Raw genomic sequence first — 21521 nt, forward strand, 5'->3', positions numbered from 1 at the left:
GATAAAAAATAAGTTTCCTCAAAAGTTGTACTAATTGTTTATGGCAACAGAACATGAGTCAGCACGCATGCATTCCTGCAGTGGAATAATCTAGGTGTAGCCCGGATTAGACCGCCATTTTTTCTCCCCTTAGAGCCCAGTCGCAGGTTCCTTCGGTCTGCTTGACCTCGTCCCTCTCCCTAATTTTCAAGGTTTTTGTCCCGACCTCCCCCGTCACCGCGCAACCCGTAGAATAGTTTACGTTTAGTTACGTGTTTCTCAATAGTGCACTTCTATCTTTCAGTGCCACATTTCAAGACTGTCTCAGATATTCGCATCAGTCATGGTGGATAAATAAATGAAACGCATGTTTGTTTGTTTGTTTTCGACACCATAGTTGTACGGACCGAAACGATGGCACAGCAAAGTAAGTATCTGAATTGATACTCCTGCCAGTAATTCCGCTCATTTCACATTTGAACGGCGGAGCTTCACTCATGGCATAGTTTAACTTGCCAAGGACGATAAAACAAGCAGAAATCGCTATATGGACAAAAGGAAAAAAGGGAAATCCACTTATGGGATCATCTTTGTACCAAGTTCAGATACAACTCAAGAACACACCGGTAAATTGTTGCCCAAAGCGGCTTTCCCACCATCAGCATCGGCTTATCATTCTGAAGTCTTGTTCAACCAAATTGCATCTGCTGGCACCGCATCACATACGGCTACTAAGCACATGCTGCGTGACTCATTGCGACGTCGCCGAACGATAGGAAAATAAAACGATTTGTTTGACAATGTTTTAACAGATTCGTCATTTCGTTTCTGAGTTTACATGGTTATATATTTATAAAAAAAAAATCTAGATGGCACTTTGGACCACTAAAGTGCGATGAAACGAAAGTCATTATAGCGCGGTGGATCGTAACCCGCCACTACGGCACCTCTATCTCCTTTTCTTCTTTCACTCCTACTTTCTTCCCTACCTTTACAGCATGGTACATGTGTCCGCGGGGAATTATGACAGATACAGCACCTTTTCTATCCTGTAAATCAGTTTGAAATGCGCTGATGCCTGCTGTACTAACGCCTCCTAGACATCTGGGTATGCTTCTGTTTGCTGTGTGATGCGGCGTTCAAGGAAGCGCCAAATCAAAAGCACCCCACCGGAGTGGCGCAGTGGTTACGGCGCTCGACTATTGTTCCCAAGGATGCGGGATCGAACTCCGGCCTCGGCGGCCGCTTTTCGTTGGAGTCAAAAATCAAGGCGTCCGTGTGCTGTGCGATGTCAGTGCTCGTTAAAGAACCTCAGGTGGTCGAAATTTCCAGAATCCTCCACTACGGCGTCTCTCATGGCCTGAGTCGCTTTGGGACGTTAAACCCCACAATCCAACGAAAGGCGCCGCCGGACGCCTGGATCGAACTCCCGGCGAGGTGAGCTTCGTCTATGCATGAATCGCCTGGTGACGTCAAGACCAGTCGTGACGCTACATGGCGCCCTCCTTGTCGAACACAACCAACATTCCATTGAACGCATCAAAGTTCACCGGCGTTCAATAATTATTTTACAGGAAATTACAGGCGCAGTACGGGCCCGCTGAATCCCGCTATCCTCGCGGTAGACAAAGGGAATTATCTTGAACGTTTCTAGATCCGGGGCGTGGCGCGATAAAGACGCTGTTCCAAGCTGTTGCGTTTCTCGATGTTCTCCACACAAAGGCTTCAATCGGCCTCTGGCCAAGGTACTGTACAGGCTAATGCCAGCAGTAATGAATACCGAATTGTTTTGCCCCGTCTCCCAACTGATAAGCTGGTCGCTGACTCCATTTTCTTGCATGCGGACCTTGCCGGACACCCGTACCGGGCACAAGACTTCAGAGACTCCCTTCGGAATGCTGTGGACCTCAAGAAAATTAGTTCGATTGGCCAATTTCAAATGTCTCATGTATAGATGGTCACCTGCAAATCGGCACAATCGAAAGAGAAATTAGTGGATTGCGGTGATTTCGTTGTCAAGGGCCGTCGTTGTGTCGTCGTGGACCCAGAACCAAAAGTGATGAAATTGAAGGTTCTGTGGCTTCCCGAACGCTTGGAAGACGCCTTCATACGTGAGGCACTACAGGCCTACGTGAAGGTGACTTCGATTTCGACGGAAAACTGGAAAGTGGCGGAAATGGAAGATTTGAGAACGCTGAACCGGGATTTTGTTGTGTCTCTCGCTGAAAGAGTCGGCGTTGGCGACGTCCCACATGTGCTGACTATTTGTGGTATACAGAGCCTTGTTTTAATACCAGGCAGGCCACCGCTATGCCTCCGATGCAACTGCATTGGCCACATTCGTAGGCACTGCCGCATGCCGCGTTGTGACGACTGCCGACACTTCGGTCACACCGCAGAAGAGTGCGTCGTTACCTATTCGGACAAGCTGCGGCATCGTGTGCGGCCACCTAACGACGCTCTACAAGAGCATATTATGGACGCCACAGAAGTGCTTGACTCGGCTGGTGTCCTTTCAACCGCTACTGTGAACACGGCTTCCACAGCTAATACAACGGTTGTTCCTCAAAGTGACTCCAAGGAGAGCGAGGAGAAAGTGGAAGAACGTGAGACACTGCCTCAATATGAGACGCCGAATCCGGCACACGATAGGGAGCCTGCCACCTGTTGTAATATTGCCAAAGATGCCGCCCCGGTTTCTCCAGCCACTGAGGTCAATGCTGAGGAAGAGCTTGCAGGTCAAGCCACTCTACCTGCAACTGAGGCCGTCCCTCCTGTTGAAGAGCATCTCCATAAGCGCCGGACACATTGCGTATCTGACTCAAGTCAAGATGGTGATCCGGTAAGCGTGAAGCATCGCCGCCGCCGGCACACGTCAAAACACAAAGGGAAGTGCCAAGGTTCGCGTTCCCGCAGTGGAGGTCCGGAGGTGACGTCGCCGTCTCCGGAGAGACAAATGCAAGCCTAGTCAGCACTTGTGTGGTCTCCATGGCGACCCCTGAGGAGCTAGTGTTTGCAACGCTGAATGTGAGAGGTCTTAGGTCTCATCAGAAGCAGGGGCAACTTCGCCGACTTTTCATCAGCAGGCGGCTTGATTTTGTCGCCGTCCAGGAAACGAAGATTGAGAGTGAGCAGTATACAGAGACGGCACTAGGACCCTTTTTGTCTGATTACAATGTTATTGTGACGCATGCTGTTGGTTTTTCGGCGGGTTGCTCCTTGTTTTTGCGAAAGGCTCTCCCTTATTCTGCGTTATCTTACTGTACTGACTCTGAAGGGCGGCTAATAAGCTGTGATTTTTTGCTCCACAGGAAGCCATGGAGACTTATCAATATTTATGCGTCCAATAGTGCAGCTGAGCGTGTTGATATGTTTGAAGGCATGGCTAACCTCCTAGATTGTGATAAGAATGTTGTGCTAATGGGAGACTTTAATTGTATATGTTACCTGAATGATCGTGCTGGGCCTAGTGTACACAGAAGACAGAAGTGTGAAGTGTTGTCGCGTGTTATAGATGACTCAGGATTCATTGATACAGGGGCCTCATGTCATGCAACTACACTATTTACGCATATCCAGGGGAGGTCCCACGCGCGCCGCGCCTAGACAGGATTTATGTTTCTTCCACGCTGGTTTCCCGTGATTTGTATAGTAGTTGCTCGGCTCGGGAGAACTTAATGTTCAAAATTTAGGCCACAATGGGAGCTTTGGAAGCTAAATTCTTCAGTTGTAAATGACCAGGAGTTTGCCTGATACGCTCACAACTACAAGTGTGTTGGCGGGTGCCATGCCAATATTTTGCTGCTTGGGAGCTGTTTAAACAGGAGGTGCGAAAAATAGCTATTGAAATTGGGTCTGTTAGGTCATTTTACAGGAAATTTCAAGATAGGACATTGCATAAGAGTTTGTATAACCTCTATGAATTGGAATGTGAGGCACCTGGAGTATATTCAGACGAAATTGCTAGGATAAAGTGTGACCTACAAAAACAAGACGCTGAAAGATACAGGGGTGCCCGAGTTCGACCTCGTACAAATCGTGTTTTGCACTCTGAAACCCCTAAGCGACAAGCTCCACTTGATGAGCACCGTCATGCTACTGCCAAGTTGATACCGGGAATGATGTCCAATGGCACCTTAGTAACGAAAACGTGTGAGATTATCTCTGTGTTTGTGAGCTATTACACGACACTGTTCAGTGACGCTTCTGCTACTTCTAATTCGGACCTACTAGCTAACTTCATAGCTCTTATAACGCCTTTATCAGATGATGACTGTGCTCTTATCGATGGTCCTTTCACGTTGAAAGAAATAGAACAGGAAATTGACCAATTACCCCTCTCTAAAACACCTGGCCCTGATGGCACATCATGCGAGTTTTACAAAACTTTTAAACCTTTGCTGAGCCCTGTCTTGCTGCAAATTTTCGCTTTAAGTTTTGATGTGGGGGTCCTTCCTCAGTCCTTTACTAGTAATCACACAGTCTTAATTCCAAAGAGTATGGATAAAGAAAAATTGCTCTCAGTGGATGGCTACAGGTCAATCAAGTTGACGAATGTGGACTACATTTTTTTTGTTTTTGTGAAAGTACTATCAAATCGCTTACAATATGCGATGACGGTTCTCATTGGCCCTCATCAGACGTGCGGCTTGAGGGGACGCTCCATACAAAATAACATACATATTGCACGTACAATTCTCGAATCTTGCTCTGGCTCTTATGAGCAGTTTGCTCTACTCCAGATTGACCTTGCGAGGGCATTTGATCGTGTCCGGCATTCGTTTGTTTTCTCTTCTCGAGCGTGCAAATGTTGGATCAACTGTACTTAAAGGGGTGCAACTTTGTTACGACAACTGTTCCACTCGCTTGAATGTTAATGGTCACCTCTCAGAGCCTGTGCCAATTCGATCATCCGTGAAGCAAGGCTGTTCTATGTCGCCGCTACTCTTTGCCCTCTACCTACAGCCACTTCGTTTGAGTGTACTGCAAAACCATAATATCCGTGGCTATGTTGCCTTCAGTAATGAAGTCAAAGTGCTTGCGTACGCCGAAGATTTGACGTTTTTCTGCACTGACAAACCTAGCATTGACAAAATTATAACCACCATTGAGCAGTTTGGCATTGTATCTGGCGCTCAAATGAATAGGTCTAAAAGTTCGGGTCCGTGGTTCGGTTCATGGGGAGCAATGCCGACTCATTATGCTGGAATTGAATGGTCTCGTGTTCCCCCTAAATACCTTGGAGTTCCCCTTCATGTATTCAAGTTTAGTGGGCGTTACTGGAAAGAGCGAGTCACGGCACTCCAAAGCTTTGCTCAGACTTTTGTACCGCACTGCCTATCAATTTTGCCTGTAATATGTTTCACGGCTACAAAAATTTATTATGTTTTACAGGTACTCCATTGCGCAAGGAATTACACACAAAGTTTTCACCGAACGTTTGCGACGTTCATATGGTCGTCCAGTTTTGAGCCTATGCGGCGCGATCGCTTATTCAGGCCTGTTTCTGCTGGCGGACTAGGCTTGACACATCTCTATGTCATATAGTTGCTCGTTTCTTCTTTTTCCGTAATAGCTCCCATCCAATAATTACCAGAGCATCCCTGCAAACTAACCTTGTAAACCTTCTTCCATACTTCGTGGTCTCTTCCAATTTTACCAATTAGCCCTTATTATTTGGTTTTATGAAATAAGTTTACGATTCAGTGAGTTTTCTGGCAGTTAGCTTCTCTTATGAGTACTTATTCTCTGTTTCACGGAAAAATTTATACAAAGAATTTATAACTATGTTGTTCCCGCCTCCCTTATATCGTTCACTCTATTCTAATTGTATAGGGCATGATGTGTTAAAAAGGGTGCGCAAAATGCCGATCTCGCCTTCTACTAAAACGTTTTTCTTTAAACTTAATGCCGAAGTTTTGCCTGTTAAAGCGTGGCTTCACAAAAAATATATATATATATATATTTTTTTTTTTGTTTCTTCTGTTAGTTGTCGGCTATGTGACACACCTGAAACCATCGAACACTGTTTTATCGCCTGCTTAGATGCAATATTATTTTGGGATGTACTGCAAATAACACTGAAAAATACTTTATTTTGAATTCCCACAGTGTGCGTTACTTGATGGCCACCGAACATAACCACGAACCCTTTGACATGGTTTTCCTCCTTGGACTGCACAGCCTGTGGAAAACGCGTATGTTGGATCGGAATACTGAGCCTTTCGTCTCCCCCGCTACTCATTTCAAACAGATGGTGCACGAGCTTAGAGACACTTACGAAGATAGTGACTATCAACCGGATTGGCTTCCATTGTTGATGTGTTGTCTTTCCTTGCCACCGTTTCAGTGAAGTTGTGCTAAGTCGTATTCTAGTTTGTGGTGTTGTATGTTTCAGTTGGACTTTTCGCCTACAGGCTGATTATTTTGTAAATAATGTATATAGCTCTATACTGAATTTAAAGGCATGTAATAAATACCATGCTGAAAAAAAAAAAAGAAATCCGGGGCGTGGCGCTGTTAGTAAAGCGCTCGGCTGGGGTTCCAAGGGATGGAGGTTCGATGCCCGGTGGAGACAAGGTTTATTTATTTATTTTTAACTATCTCCCTTGAAAGTGTGGCGTGCACCCTCTGCCGACAACAATGGGGCATTAAATGCTTTCGCCTTAATATGTAGCTCGATTTGCGAAAATATATGCTATTATTTCATTGCCTAGAAAGGCTCTCGAATGAGGCAACTTTCTCTTTGAGCGGCGCCTTTTCACAGCGCAGCGGCCACCCCTGTTCTAGATGAAACGATAGCCCGACACCAGAGAATGGTGTTATGCATGTGGCGACTTATTTCCCTCTTTTGTTGTCATCTTTATTGCCAGGGACGATTTTTCAGTATAGTTGTGATGCGGCGCTGTGCAGTAGTACTTTGGAAATAAGCGAAAAGAGCGCTTTACAAGCAGCGATAAAAGAAAAATAATAAAAGTAAGTTGCCAGCAAAAGTAGGTCGGAATCGTACCGCGAAGCGGTTCGGAGCGGCTCCTCCGATTTGTTCAGGTTCGGATTCAGTTTCAAGATGGCGGAAAAAATTCGAGTTAAGTTCGGTTCCAGTTCCGATCTAAAATTCGGGTTCGGTTCCGGTTTTCGGTTTGGTTCTGGTTCCGGTTCGACACCCTGCCGACAGCCATTCAATCCAGTTGAGATCCAGATAACGTGCGTAGCTCTCAAGCGGCTCTCCGGGTCGACGAAAAGGAGACTACGGGGTCAGAACCTTTGATCTCATAAACAAAGACGAAGAGTTCATCGACGACGTGTCGTTGACAGAGACACCCGCTAGTTGTCGAAATAACGATAGTGGCTGAGAATGTGTTCAGTGCTCTGTTCGTACCCACAGCATTCAAACTTGCTTTAGCCGCTGCATTCTCAAAATTCTTACTATGGTACGTTCCTTTCATGACTTAGCCACATGCCTCCCGACTGGCAAGGCGTCGGCAGATCAAGACCTTATCTTGGGTACCTCTCTGAGACTCGGCTCAGCGGCCTCTGAGCCCGAAAGTGTTCAAAGCGATTGTTACAATCTAAATTGCGCATATCATTACGAATTGCAAATTTTCATGCGGATTAGCGCGCCTGTGCTGTTCGGCTGCATATTTCATGCCCAGGTATTGTTAAGTTCCCCAAAGTCTTGCCTTATGCTCTCGTTGTACAGTATATGGCTGGTCGGCGCCTCTACAACCATGCCTTCGCTAAAGGCTGCGTGGGGAACATAGTCGGAACTGGCGAGACACAGCCCACAAGCCACCACTGCCCCCGTGCCACGGCCAGGCCTCCAACCCCGCCGGAGGCTCTCGTACGCTGCCGCTTCCTTTTGGCGTACACATTAGGCTGGGTGGCCCGCGTTCCGAAACCGGCATTTCGCTGGGCTTTTTCCTCTCGAAGCGAAGGCGCCGCGCGTAACTCGACCGACGTTTTCCTGGCGCCCCGCGCGAACCGATTGCGCATCGGTCTGGTTTGTGCCTTCGGCGTATACGGCGATCCCTTCCGCCCCGTCCGACTCGTTAAACGACGTCGCAAACGCCGTTACTCGCTTTTCCGAAATGCGTGCGACTATATTTGGATCCGAGGCGGCGCACTGTCTCTCCCACTCCAACCCATGCGCAAGGAGAAGAGGGCTCCTAAACATTTCCGATCGAGTCCGAACGGCGGCGATTCCAACAGCTCAAGCAAGGTGTGCTGTTTCGCCAAGCCACTCCTGTCAGGAAAATCAGCCCCGACCGGTGTTGCCGCGGCGTACGTCTATCGCACTTGGCAGCAGCCGCATCGCCGGCGCGGAGCCTTGCGAGCCTGCGAACGCCTGGCGGGGTGCATCGTCACGGCACTGCCGTGTGCCGTCCGTGCCTGCCGACTCTGACGCGATGTCTCGAAACGCTTTTCGCGATTACGGCACGACCCGGGAGCAGCGTGCGTGTGTTTGCTTTCTCCTGCTGCGCAGCAGTTTTGATCTTTTAGGGAAGAGTACCGCGCGAGAGGTCGGAAGCAGTGACATCGAGCACCTTCAGAAACGGCTCGCCATAAGAAGCCTTACGTTTTCTTCAGAAATGCGTTATGCGTTCCTTCACGCACGTCAAACTGACGAGAACGTTGGATGTGCCACTGCGTAGCACGACAAAGAAAAATACAGCATTAGATATGTTGATAGTCAGACTGTACACATAGCACCCTCTGAACACGCCATGTGAGAGGCCATTCGAGACGGAACTTGCAATCGGAGGGCCAGCGAGCGAATGAATGAAACATTTTGCTCTCACTGTGCATGTGCCCCTGCAGTTTTCTAAGCATGTGTGCATCGAAACACGAACCTTAAACTTATTACGCCATTCATGATTTTGATGCCGTTTGCAATTTAAAATAATAAGAGAGCTGTTTACCTACTCTCAGTACAAAAACTGGCTATATTTTATTTGGATAGAAAAAAAAAAAAAAGAAACGTCGAAAGTGACTGGGATTAGAAGCCGTTGCCGCTATCTTAAAGAAATGTTGCCTATCAATGACAGTTTTAAACTTTTGCCTTAACAAGACCTCCGATTCTACGCTGTTGTAGCCAGCACCAGCTTGCAGGTGTTGCAGCTGATTGCCCTTTGTTTCTAGTTTAGATGTAATCTTTACCCCCACTATATTTCAAGCCTCGTCAGGCGAATCAGCGTACGCCAGCTGTCAATCAAATCACTACACCCATTTCATGTCTCTTGCCAAAGTTGGCTTGTCCGCTGTTCTTTTGTGGTACTCCGAACTTAGTGACACATTTTCCGCAAGCATCGGAATGGTAAACGTTACCTGCAGCTTCGTTTCGGCGAGCAGCTCCGTCACGGATTTGCAGCTGGTGGAAACACGTGTCTGCGCATTATGCTGCTTCGTGCAGCGGGTGAGGGCACAAAGCTGCTTCAGATTCACTTTAGCCCTGGGACTGTATTGCGGGCTACGGCGGATACCAGGTATGGGGAGGAATGCTTCATTTAGTTTACTAATGAACTAAAACATTAATTACCATCTTCGCACGTTCAAAAATTGGAGCTCGTTCTCAAAATAGTACAGCGGAGAAAAAAAAATCATAAAAGGAATTGCAGCACGTCTTACAAGGCCCGCAGATGTGAACCTGGTAGACGGTATCACACCGTAACACCGCAGCAGCGAGCGCGTCCTGCGTAGATCGCTCCGCCTCGGCGCATTGAAGCCGGATTGCGAGCGAAATGGCAACAAACCACCGCACGCCCGTCTGTCCCTCAGGTGATGCCAATATAGTTACGAAATATCTCGGTGGAGCGACCTACGCCGCGTACGCGCGCTGGCACTGTGTTCCTGCGTGAATTCGCCTATCAGGTTGACATTTGTGGGCTTTGTAACGCGCGCTAAAATTTTCTTAAGACTTTTTTTGCTCTGCTATACAATATGAAGGACGAGCTCCAATTCTGCGAACACAACTTCCCCCCTTGAATAAAAGTTAGAAAGCCAATTAACGTATTTAGTTAATTAGTGAACTAATAGATCCGTCTGCTTCTTACCTTCTGTCCTCCGTAGCTTCAAATATAGGCCCAGGGATAAAATAAACCTAAAACCAGTTGCCTAATTCAATTCATAAATTTGGAACTTAATAAAAAAGGAAAGAAGGCAGCCCATACAGTGGTAAAGTGGTCGGCAAATGCCACTTAGGAGAAAAAAGGAAGGTGGCGCGGAGAAGTACAATTTTTCTGCAGGTGGAGAATATCAAACAGCGTGGTATTTGCTTTCTTTTTTTTTTTTTTTTGGGGGGGGGGGGAGGAGGGTATCATAAAAGTTACAGTTTAAATCACACATTTAGTTTCAACTTTCAATGATCGCGTTTACTAAAACCCTATAAAACGCTAATTTTCTTTCATCGCGCTTTCCTCCCAAAAGAGGAAAAAAAACAGAATAAAAGCTAGAAATGGGGCAGAAATCTTCAATACGAAGCTAAAAACATCAGAAAGCGCAGTACCTTAAGGCAAAACACTCCCTCAGTGGTGCTCTCAAATTGGCACTTCAAGTAAATCTGAGACCGTTCCTTTCCGCTGCTAGACTATACGATTAGCCAGCAGCGTTTCCAGGCAGGCAGCATGTGTTTCTTTCACGTTCATGTAAAACAAAAAAAAAAGAAAGAAAGAAAAACACTAAATGCGTAAATCACTGCTGGAACGTGTACAGCAACGCGCACATGCAGACGTGGTCTGGAGCAGTTTGTAAGTAAAAAAAAAAAAAAAAAAAAAAAAAAAAAAAAAAAAAAAAAAAAAATTGCTGCGTTTTGACGATCTTATAGCCTCCGTCTCAAGCGCAGTTAATGCATCTGAAGCCATCCTAACAATAAACTCGCCCTTATATTATAAAGGAAAGATCAATTGCAACTGCAGCAACTATTTAAAAGTACGTCTTTCACGATGGCGTCAACAGCAATGTAGCTGTACACAAGGCATTTTATCGAAAATTCTCATTACAGTATACTTAGTAGACGACGGGTGAAACGAACTTGCGTATTTGCGATGTCTGGACAGTATACCTAGGGCATGCACCACACTCGGCGAGACCGCCTTTGGATAGCGACAGATTTTGGATAACGCAATTCCTTTACTGGATGCTGCCGAGTACTCACACAAATCGCATCAAACGAGACTGCTATCAAAATGCGTATGCTAATAAAAAGGTATGTACTGTCATAAAAGGAAAATGTTACAAAGAACGCGTACTTGCGCCCTGACCTGACGGAAACTGTTATTTGAGTTTCATCTGAGGCGAGAAGTGGAAACTTTATGGCGCATGCATGCTTTCGAAAGCTTTACTTTGAAGCAAGTTCGGCTGCCGAAGGAAGTTATGCCAAAATTGTGTACCGGCGTTCCTACCGCCCTCCTCTCTCTCTCTGTGTGTATATATATATATATATATATATATATATATATAGCGAAGTATACGCTTCATTAAAGGAAACATTTTTTATTTTTCATTTCACTCGACGTTTCGATCGGTCTTTCTCAAGAGAAAGATCGGTCTCCGATCGAAACGTCGAGTGAAATGAAAAATAAAAAATGTTTCCTTTAATAAAGCGTATACTTCGCTATATACTCTTTTAGCAGTCTAGTACATTATGTTCTCGCAACCTATATATATATATATATATATATATATATATATATATATATATATGGTTGGTTGGTTTGTGGGGTTTAACGTCCCAAAGCAACTCAGGCTATGAGAGACGCCGTAGTGGAGGACTCCGGAAATTTCGACCACCTGGGGTTCTTTAACGTGCACTGACATCGCACAGCACACGGACGCCTTGCTGTTCGCCTCCACCGAAAAGCGGCCGCCGAGGCCGGGATTCGATCCCGCGTCCTTGGGAACAGTGGTCGAGCGTCGTAACCACTGCGCCACCCCGGTGGGGTTATATATATAAATATATATATATATATATTTAGGGGTATATAAGTATACAGGGAGCTACTTTTTTTTTTCTACAATAATTGGAGCTCTTGAGAAAGGAACTTTAGAAACATTCTTGAAGCACGGCTCTCCGACAGTAAAACTCCTTGTGCTCCTCCTAAACCATATACTCCCCTTCAGTTCGCCGTGTGGTGAGTATAGGGCTCCGACGCTTCGCCCGCAAAAGAAAAGTGGCTGCGTCTCTTTTATTTTCTGCTTCGGCACGGATTCAGTAAACGAGATAGATTTACTCAGTCCTTGGTGTAAAACCCGTCCCCAAACAACGAGGGAATAAAGAAGAGCCAAAGTAGAGCACCGTGTCAAAGGCAACCCCGACTACGGGGGTCCAGTGCGCGCACAGCAGATGCCGAGGAGACGACCCCAATTGTGGAGCGCCCCTTGGTTCTCTGCCTGAGCGGCCTTTGGCCGTTGCAACGCCTCGTATATGTACCAAAGAGGCGCGCTGGACGTTTCAGGGTCCACCGATTCTCCCGATTCGCGATGGGCGATGTGGAGCGCGGTTGAACAGCGCATCGGTCAAGCGAATCAGGCGCGGCTCCCATAGGACGACGCGCTGCCCACAGACATGGAGGGAGAAGATGCCGATGCGTTCGCTGCCGTTCGAGTAATACGATGCTCCCTTCAAAACAACCCACATCTGCGCGGTGCGCCTTCCAAGGCTCTCGAAAAGCATCGAAGCTCGCGATAGGTCCTCTTTTATGTGTGTGTGCTTCGGCCGATTCGCAAAACTTTTTTTATTATTGTTAATAATTTGCCCTCTTCCTGAATGCGGAGTCGCTGACAGGCGTCTATGAGTTTCATTTAGTAGCAGAGAAGCAACTGAAACTTGCTTCTTATTTCACCTCTGCAATGTTTCCTTTATCGTTGGTAACTTACGTATATACTCGAGATAATGTCTGCAACGAGAAGTTTTGAAGCCACGTTTTTAATTCGTGATTTACAATTTTCTAAGTACTAACAAAAGTTTTAAGATTGTTTGCTTTCTTTTTTGGTCCGAGGCGAATATTGACAGGCAAACACTGCAACAATAACGAAGCTTGTCAGTGGCGTGGAGGAAAAGAGGATGAATGTGAAAATAAACATAGTGTGGCAAGGTCGTGCTTTATTATAAATCTCAGGAGTCACACAGTCGCCAGCGCCTCCAGTAGTTATCGCACTATACGGTCTGCGTTTTACGAAATGTTATTCAGCGGCACCTATGGTCAGTATTACAATCACCGTTAGCAATCTCCATCAGTCTCGACGACGACTTCCTAAACAAAACAAAAACAGCAACAAAAACTATAAATAGAGAGGTATGGACTAAGGCAGTACGACCTATGAGAATGCAGCCCCCTCCTCCCCAGCTCAGTTCTATCCAGTTTTATTTATCTCTGCTTTGGTCTCAGCCATACCTAGGATCAAGCGCCGCCAAATCTCCACTATAGCGGGGACATGGCAGTTTTCGGAGAGGACGACAGAAACGGAACAGAATGGACCGAAGAGAATCATTACATTTTGTCAAATATAGCTGTTTCCAAATGCGAGCGCTAAATGCCTATTACATGGTTAAAATGGTTGAGGAGAGGTAACGTAAAAACGTAAAAACGTAATACTCCTACCACACAGGTAGGAGTATTTTTTTTTTTTTTTTTTTTACAACTATAGTCGTGAGGCACCGCCAGGTTGCAGTCTCCTTTTAAACGGTCGCATTTCATTCCGGTTACTCTTGAAGACGTATTTCATACGCTTAACAATGTCACACCCGATTAACCAGTGCATCGTGGACGTTCAGTTCGTTTTATAACACGATACAATTTGCAGCTCCATCCGAGGACTGGAAAAAATGCTTCAAAATTGTGAAATAATTAGTTTCGTATGATTTGAAGCGCCCCACCTGGCTTGCTCTGCGTGATCTCCACAAATAAAGCCCACAACTTATTCCGAAAACCTGCTGCAGTTCATTTCTTAGCGACAGCTGACTCATGCCAGCCTGAACACTGCATATATGAATATATACACGCGGAAGGTTTAGAAACTCGGGTTAAGTCATGGTTCAGTGAGTTCAAAAGCGCCCTGAAGAGAGCCTATAAAAATAATGAAAACTTCAAAGCTGGTATGGTCGCTCGATGCTGCGAGAGTATTCGGCATGGTTTGATGTTATTCTGCTATAACAGCGCGAGGGCTAGGCGAAATGATTACACATCAACATTTTTTTTTTTTTTTAGCTACACAAAGTTCGAAATGCATTGCCGTTCACTCACGTTTTTACTCATCTCTTCGTCGGATAACATATGGACCGGCTCAAACGATGATGCTGTGGCTTCGATAAGGCTTGCTGTTCACGCCAACAGGACCTCTTTCTGGGAGAACAGGGATCCCCGCCATATCCTGGTTGGGCACTTTTAGCATGCAAAGTTACGGAGCAAAGGAGCGGGGCACAATTCGATATTCTGACAGGAAGAGAAAAATGGTGGGATGGGGGTGTCGTTTGGAACTGTACTGAGTAAATTTCACGTTAACAATTAGAATCTTGCCTGAATGAAGAAGGATATTTGTGCGAGAAATCTGTACCATCCTTGCACGGAAACCTCTCAGTCACTATAGGCAAACGCAATGCCAGGGCAGTCATCCGAGTATGAATTTGCAGAGCTGTTCGCAAGCAAGACTACCACTGGACGGTGCCTCTTTCCTCGATGCTCGCAAGTGGCCAGCCCTCGCACCACAGTGCTGCGTAAAAGAAGTTTTATAAATGTGGTTGTTGCCCCGTGGCATTCCGAGCGCTTTAAGGTAGCCTCGTTGGTAGCTCTCCCTAAATTTTAAAACCTATTCCCTACCCCTCACAAGTCACACCAGAAGCTCTTCATATGAAACTGTTTCGCACTCGCAAGCTGGTAATTTGCTAGCACCTCTTTGGCTGTAAACTAATTTCCATAGTGTTTAAACTCGCAGGCCTCTGTGACGATACGTTTGCATCATGACTCTCGTGAGCAGCAAGATGACAACGCCGTGAGATAGGCTGTTGCGCGCTGCTCCTACTTAAACTGTTCAGTAACGCCGACGCGCAAGTTCTTGCGGTATACCGGTACAAAGCAGGGAGATTTTTCTTATGGGTTGGAGTGAGGGAGGATAGGGGGATGGTGTTATTATTAGGCGGAACGTGATCCGCTACCAAGAGACTCGACCCAGCCGACTCACGCGGCAAAGAAACAGCGCAGTCCTCTCTTCTACCCGGCTGCTTGGTTGATGGCACAATCAAACCAAGCAGCGGTTGCTCTACGTCTGCTCGTCACTCATTTGCACTCTTGATTTCACTGTATTGGCAGCCTTGTGCAGTACAAGAAATATAGTGCATAATTAGACGGCATTAGTTGAAGGGTGGTGAGCAACGCAGCGTTTCACTGAAAGGAAAGTTCCTTGAGTGTGTGGCCTATTTACACGACCAGCCAGTACGCGCAAAAGCAGGTAGGGTGCTGTCAAATAAAATGAAATAGAACTGCTTGTGCAAGGTTTGTAGCGTCTACATGTCTGGCGTGGTAGCTGCCTAAAAGGAGGTCAAGTTACAGACGAAGTAACATAGATTTTCCACAAGGTTCAATGTTAGGTCCCCATTGTTATTTTCGACTTATAATAACGATTTGCAAATTTATTCTAATTATTGGAAATGGTGTGTGTGTGTGTGTGTGTGTGTGTGTGTGTGTGTGTGTGTGTGTGTGTGTGTGTGTGTGTGTGTGTGTGTGTGTGTGTGTGTGTGTGTGTGTGTGTGTGTGTGTGTGTGTGTGTGTGTGTGTGTGTGTGTGTGTGTGTGTGTGTGTGTGTGTGTGTGTGTGTGTGTGTGTGTGTGTGTGTGTGTGTGTGTGTGTGTGTGTGTGTGTGTGTGTGTGTGTGTGTGTGTGTGTGTGTGTGTGTGTGTGTGTGTGTGTGTGTGTGTGTGTGTGTGTGTGTGTGTGTGTGTGTGTGTGTGTGTGTGTGTGTGTGTGTGTGTGTGTGTGTGTGTGTGTGTGTGTGTGTGTGTGTGTGTGTGTGTGTGTGTGTGTGTGTGTGTGTGTGTGTGTGTGTGTGTGTGTGTGTGTGTGTGTGTGTGTGTGTGTGTGTGTGTGTGTGTGTGTGTGTGTGTGTGTGTGTGTGTGTGTGTGTGTGTGTGTGTGTGTGTGTGTGTGTGTGTGTGTGTGTGTGTGTGTGTGTGTGTGTGTGTGTGTGTGTGTGTGTGTGTGTGTGTGTGTGTGTGTGTGTGTGTGTGTGTGTGTGTGTGTGTGTGTGTGTGTGTGTGTGTGTGTGTGTGTGTGTGTGTGTGTGGTGTGTTATTTTTGTAATGGCAAGAGCTGTAGAACAAAGGGAAGGAATAGCTCTCTGAGACATAATTTCGCGAGAAGATGAGAGAATGTGTGTGCTTCGCGTTTGGAGAACTAGTTAGTTTTAGTTTACTAGCTTTACTTAGTTTCTTCATAGATGAAAACTAGAAAGTAATTTAAAAGTAAATGAATTACTAAGCAGAAGTAATTGCAATGCAATTTCCTTACTTTTTGGAAGCAGTAATGAGTAATGTAATTTAATTAAATTTCTGCGATTTTCAGCAAAGTAATTAGTAATATAATTTAATCCATTTTCAAAAAGTAATTTTTCCATCTATGATCACGGTAAACGTGCACAGCAGACAACGCGCTTCCTCACGCACGCAGAATTTGTCGCATTTGGCAGGTGCTTTCACATCATGAATGCCAGCTTACTAGTATCTCTCGAAACGAAGGTATATAAACACTGTATCTTACCACTGCTTACCTATGAAACAGAAACGTAGCGTCTAACGAAAAGGGCTCTAGCTAAACTGACGACAAAGCAGCGTATTATGGTGCAACGTTAAGAGACGGAGAGAGCAGAGCGACAACGTGTGTTAACGATATTCTGTTCGAAATTGAGAAGAAAATGGGCACGGTCACGGCAGGTGACGCGAAGGCAAGGTAACCAATGATTTCGTTTCGTTCGTTTTTAGGATTAAACTTCCCAAAGCAATCTAATGACTTGATTTCTAGGAAAGGAAGTGTAGCAGAGGGCGGCATTAAGTTAGGAATGGAAAGTTGGAGTCTTCTGTATTCGTTGCAGCATGAACAAGAGGAAAATAATATTAAATAGAACACAGGACCCATAGATAGTGAAATTATTTTCCAGTTCTGTTCCGTTGGTTATTGGAATTTTGGTTGCCTCGTATTCGATACCAGTATCGGTAAGCTGCACTGCTTGCTGGCTGTCAACGGCGTAGTCAGAGCCGGAAGGTGTCGTTGGTAAGAGGGGAAAAGAATGGACTAGAAAACAGCATATTGCTTTACGAAATACGGGCTTCTGTCTGGGAGAAAACCGCACTGATCCTTCCCTCCGCGTGACGTAATATCTGTTAGGTCCCAAGTAGGCTAGATTAAGAACAGTAGGAAGTAGGTCCCGCGTCGTTCTTATTGCACTTGCGCAAGTACGGCAACACAGCAGCGGCATAATGCAGAGTCTGTGATAGCTCCTGACCTTCGCGAGGACGGGAACTCGTCTTTTCGCGAAGAGTTTCCCGGAGGGGTCAAATTCACCCGTCAGCAGCGGCAAAAGTTTCGGGGCGCCTTTCGTGGCGCGGCGGCAACACAGGAGCGACGGCTTCAGCCGCCAGCTGCCGGGAAGGCGTTGACCTTTTCCCAGCACCGATCAACCGCTTCTTCTGCATGAGGATGAGACGCCGCAACTACGCGAGTGTGCGAGCGCGCATCACGATGACCACGGGGCGCTGAGGCCAGTGAAACGCGTGCGCGCGCCCTCCTTCCCCTCTCCACGACACCCACCACACACCCGACAACGCCAGTGCACATCACGCAGGCTCTCGGCTCCCATCGTACCTCCTTTCTTTTTCATTCTTTCTTCCTCTGTCGCCGCTCAATTCAGTGCCGTTTATGGTGAATTCTTTATTACGCGAGAAAGAGGCCGCTACTCCGTCCGCAAGCAAGGCAAAGAAAGCAACCACACAGGAGATGGCATGAAAAAGAACGAGGGACGTGAACGAGGCAGTCGTACAAGAAAGCAACGAACACACGACGCACCATCCGCGCGAAAAGTGCAACTTGCGCCCTGAGCGCCTGAACGTACGTTCACTCTTTGCTGCGGCGCAATGCTACCCTCTCCCTCCCCTCGCGTTCTTGTGTTTCACTCCCGTCGCCTTTACACGGTGCAGTTTAGAAACGCTGCGATTTTCTACGCTCGTTTTGCTCGATGCCTTGTCCCTTGCCGAGAGAAACGTTAGCTATGCTTTCTTTTCTTTTCTTTTCTTCTTTTTTTTTTTTGCTCCGCGCGGCAGCTGCTTTCGCGTTCGCCGCTCCCGTTTTGAGAAAGCATCATTCGGCGCCGCAGCTGAGTTTAGTTTCGCACAACAAGGCGCATTGTGTTTAGGAAGAGTCGGTATGCGTGCTAAGGTTGTTTCATTTTCTTGACTGTTTTATTCAGCGTCATCTCTCAAATTCGCTATTGCAAGTTATTCCAAATTAGCATCGATGGCTTCATTCCTCAGAGAACGAACAAACCTTTCCACTGCAGAGAGAGCTAAACACACAAGCGAGATAACACACAAGCGAGATAACACACAAGACAAGGGATGACAAGGAACTAGGGGGAAGACAGCACGGCGATCATAAAAAAGAAAAAGAGAGAGGGACTGCTGCAAGAATTTTGAAACCTAAATATGCATCTTCGTAGCTTTCCATAGCATGCGGGTAGAAGCGAAAATTTCAGCACATGGAAGGGCATGGTTTTGAAGTAAATCCCAAATTACCGCAAATGGTTAGCTGTCTTGAAAATTACACCTTCGTACAGGTTCACGTATCCTCTACGCAGCCTCGCTAGCCTTTGCTTGCAGACTTCTAGCTCCTCTGAATTTCCTGACGTCCAAAGACGAATTCAGTAACATAAAAACTTTGTGTCGTTGGTTCGTTTTCTTTTTTACTTCAAATTGGCATGACAAGACGTGTTCAGTGTGTCAGGTACACGAGTGTATTGAAACGAGACATTTAAATTGTTCCGTACGTTCGGATAAATCACCAAGAAATGAAAACTGACAAACCACAAGAGCTCGCGAGTTCCTTTTTTTTTTTTTTCCCTCTCTCTCACATCTGATATGTTGCGCGAAGATTCATTTCCCGGTGTATTCCTTCTCCTATTTCTCGCTGGTCAAACTTTCGGTAGCGTATACCAGCAGCGAGGCAGGCTGATGTCACAGCCATTGCCTCACAGGCGGACAAATTAAGAAGTAAGCGGGAAATAAGCTGTTGCAAAATACGACCCCTGATTTCTTTTGAGCATACAACTATAAGTAATAACAGTATTAGTCATTTTACCTTCCGAAGGTTTCAATGACGTGATTCTGCACGTTTTCAGTGCAGTGTCTAGTAAGTATCAAGCATGTTTTCCATTTCGAACGCATCCTTCGTCATTCGTGCGCATTAATTAATTACAGCTTGAAAAATACTTTGCGTGGGCATATTTAATTGCAACTGTTTACACTAATGTGCTGTTCTATTTCCTGTTACGTAGATTACGTCTGCTCAGATGACAACGAATTACTTTTAATTCGTACTTCTTTCAAACGTTTTTAACTTTATGCTCATGCGCCTCCCTTGACCATATGGCTCAAAAGTAAGCGATGATTTTGTCGGAAACTACGGCGTCCATTATAATATATATATATATATATATATATATATATATATATATATATATATATATATATATATATATATATATATATATATATATATATATATATATATATATATATATGATGATGTGTGATCAGTCTTGCTAAAAGACATGAATTTGATGCTTTAATTGCTAACGGATTCGACCCCTCCGTACTGAAGAGTCGTGAAGTTCACGTTCGTATAGAACAGCGGTATTCAGTACCCATCGTGCGCCATTTCCTGCGGAAGACTTCGACGACGTCGCCGTGCAGTGCTAACAAACTGCTTCGTGGCAGTACGCTTTCGGGTCACCGCCAATTGAGTATTGCAGTTGTAGCGCGCCGGTTAAAGCCGTCCGCTCAGTCACGACCAAGGACAAGAACGGTGCCACCAACCACGTCGGTAGCACGGAGCCGTAGAAGCCAGTAGCCGCACGAGATGTGTTCCGCACTGCGGCTGCTGGAAAAGCACGACCGAATTGTCGAGCGCCTCGGCGGGGGAGAAAAATTAGCGCGCGGCGGGTTCCTGCGGATTCTGGACGGGATGGCCGCGCGCACGCGGTGGGCCGCCGCGTTGTCCACGCTTCCTTCTGCGCCCTCGGTGCGCGACAACGAGGGTCCCCTAATTCAGGTCACCTTCGTGAGTTTCTTGCGTGTTTCTTCCCCTCGGCGTGCCGTGCAGAGCCGCGAGACTCCCGGGCCGCCGCCGCTTTCCTCCACCGAATTGTGCTTTCCCCCTGGTGGCCCCCCTTTCCCTTGGTCACGTAAACGGGTCTGCCATTGGCGCCGGCCAACGCTGACTGGCCGACGTCAGCTTTTCTTCCTTGCCGCGCACGTGGCCCAGTCCACCGGCACCACCTTTCCACGGGGCCACAGGCACCCAGCTGGTCAGTGCCAGTCGCTCGTCTACGCTCGGTGCTTGCGGGTCATGCGCTGCTGCTGCCGCCGGCTGACGGAACATTGATGCCCATAAGCCACCGCTCACGTCCCTGAACCCGCGTACTGGAGTAGCACCACCGGCACGACTGGCAGCATGGGGCTCCTGCTCTCGTGGAAGCTTTTGGTGCTCCTGCTCGCGGCCCACGCAGCGGTTGCCCAGACCACACCGGAGGAGACCACGACGGAGCCCACCACTGAAGAGCCGCCGACAACGACACCCGATGCGGCCGAGGCTGTGCGCCGCTCGTGGGCCAAGGTGGAGTCCATGCTCAAGTCGACCGTGGACACCCAGTTGCGCCGACTCCTTCCGCAGATGCTGCGTGCCAGCGGCGAAGCCGGCATGTCACCCGAGTGCCAAGCGGCCAACTTCAAGGTTATGCTGGGGCTGCGCCAGCTCAAATCCTGGGCCATCAGATGTGAGTGCACCGTACGCATGCGAGCCGTTCCGGGGTGGTGCATCGGTGGGATACAGCCCGCCCCTTTTGCACTAGAACATATTCTAGCTCATCCTAGAATATATTCTAGATGCATTATCTTCACAGAGCACAGCTGAATAGAATCCTCGTGTGTGCAAATGACTTGAGCGTGACACTTGCGAGGTACTTTTCGCTGTTCAAAGAGGTGCGATTTATTCTGTCACCCTATGATGTGTTTGCAAGCGTGTAGGATCACTGATCAACTGAAGCTTCTTGCATGACATTGTCAGCAACAAATTTTCTTTGAAATCCGCCGGGCAAAGAGTAATTTTTTTTTTTTTTCAGTGCGGCTATGAAAGGGCATTATTCTGTTGCTGGAATTACTTTAAACGCTGTGGGCATGCTTCTCTGCAACATTTGACTACTAAACGAAAGGAATTAAACCAAGTTGCGGGTTGGTTGCCCGCAACCCGCTGCATCTCCAGACGATAGCCAGCCTATTTCGACGACTAAAC

At 46.8% G+C, this 21521-nt stretch overlaps 1 protein-coding gene and 1 pseudogene across 1 annotated transcript in view; both read left to right on the forward strand.

Annotated features, from left to right (window-relative positions):
• The first annotated feature begins 1684 nt into the window (after positions 1-1684).
• Positions 1685-20615, forward strand: LOC146204733 (uncharacterized; annotated as a pseudogene).
• LOC146204734 (nose resistant to fluoxetine protein 6-like) overlaps positions 20217-21521 on the forward strand; it is a 58536-nt gene continuing 57231 nt past the window's right edge. The window contains exon 1 of the mRNA XM_084586542.1: positions 20217-21006. Coding sequence (XP_084442668.1) covers positions 20685-21006 — 322 coding nt within the window. The 5' untranslated portion in view covers positions 20217-20684. The remainder of the gene's footprint in view (positions 21007-21521) is intronic.

Source organism: Amblyomma maculatum, chromosome 1, assembly GCF_055883805.1.
Source record: "Amblyomma maculatum isolate TAMU_Amacu chromosome 1, ASM5588380v1, whole genome shotgun sequence".
Taxonomy (NCBI): domain Eukaryota; kingdom Metazoa; phylum Arthropoda; class Arachnida; order Ixodida; family Ixodidae; genus Amblyomma; species Amblyomma maculatum.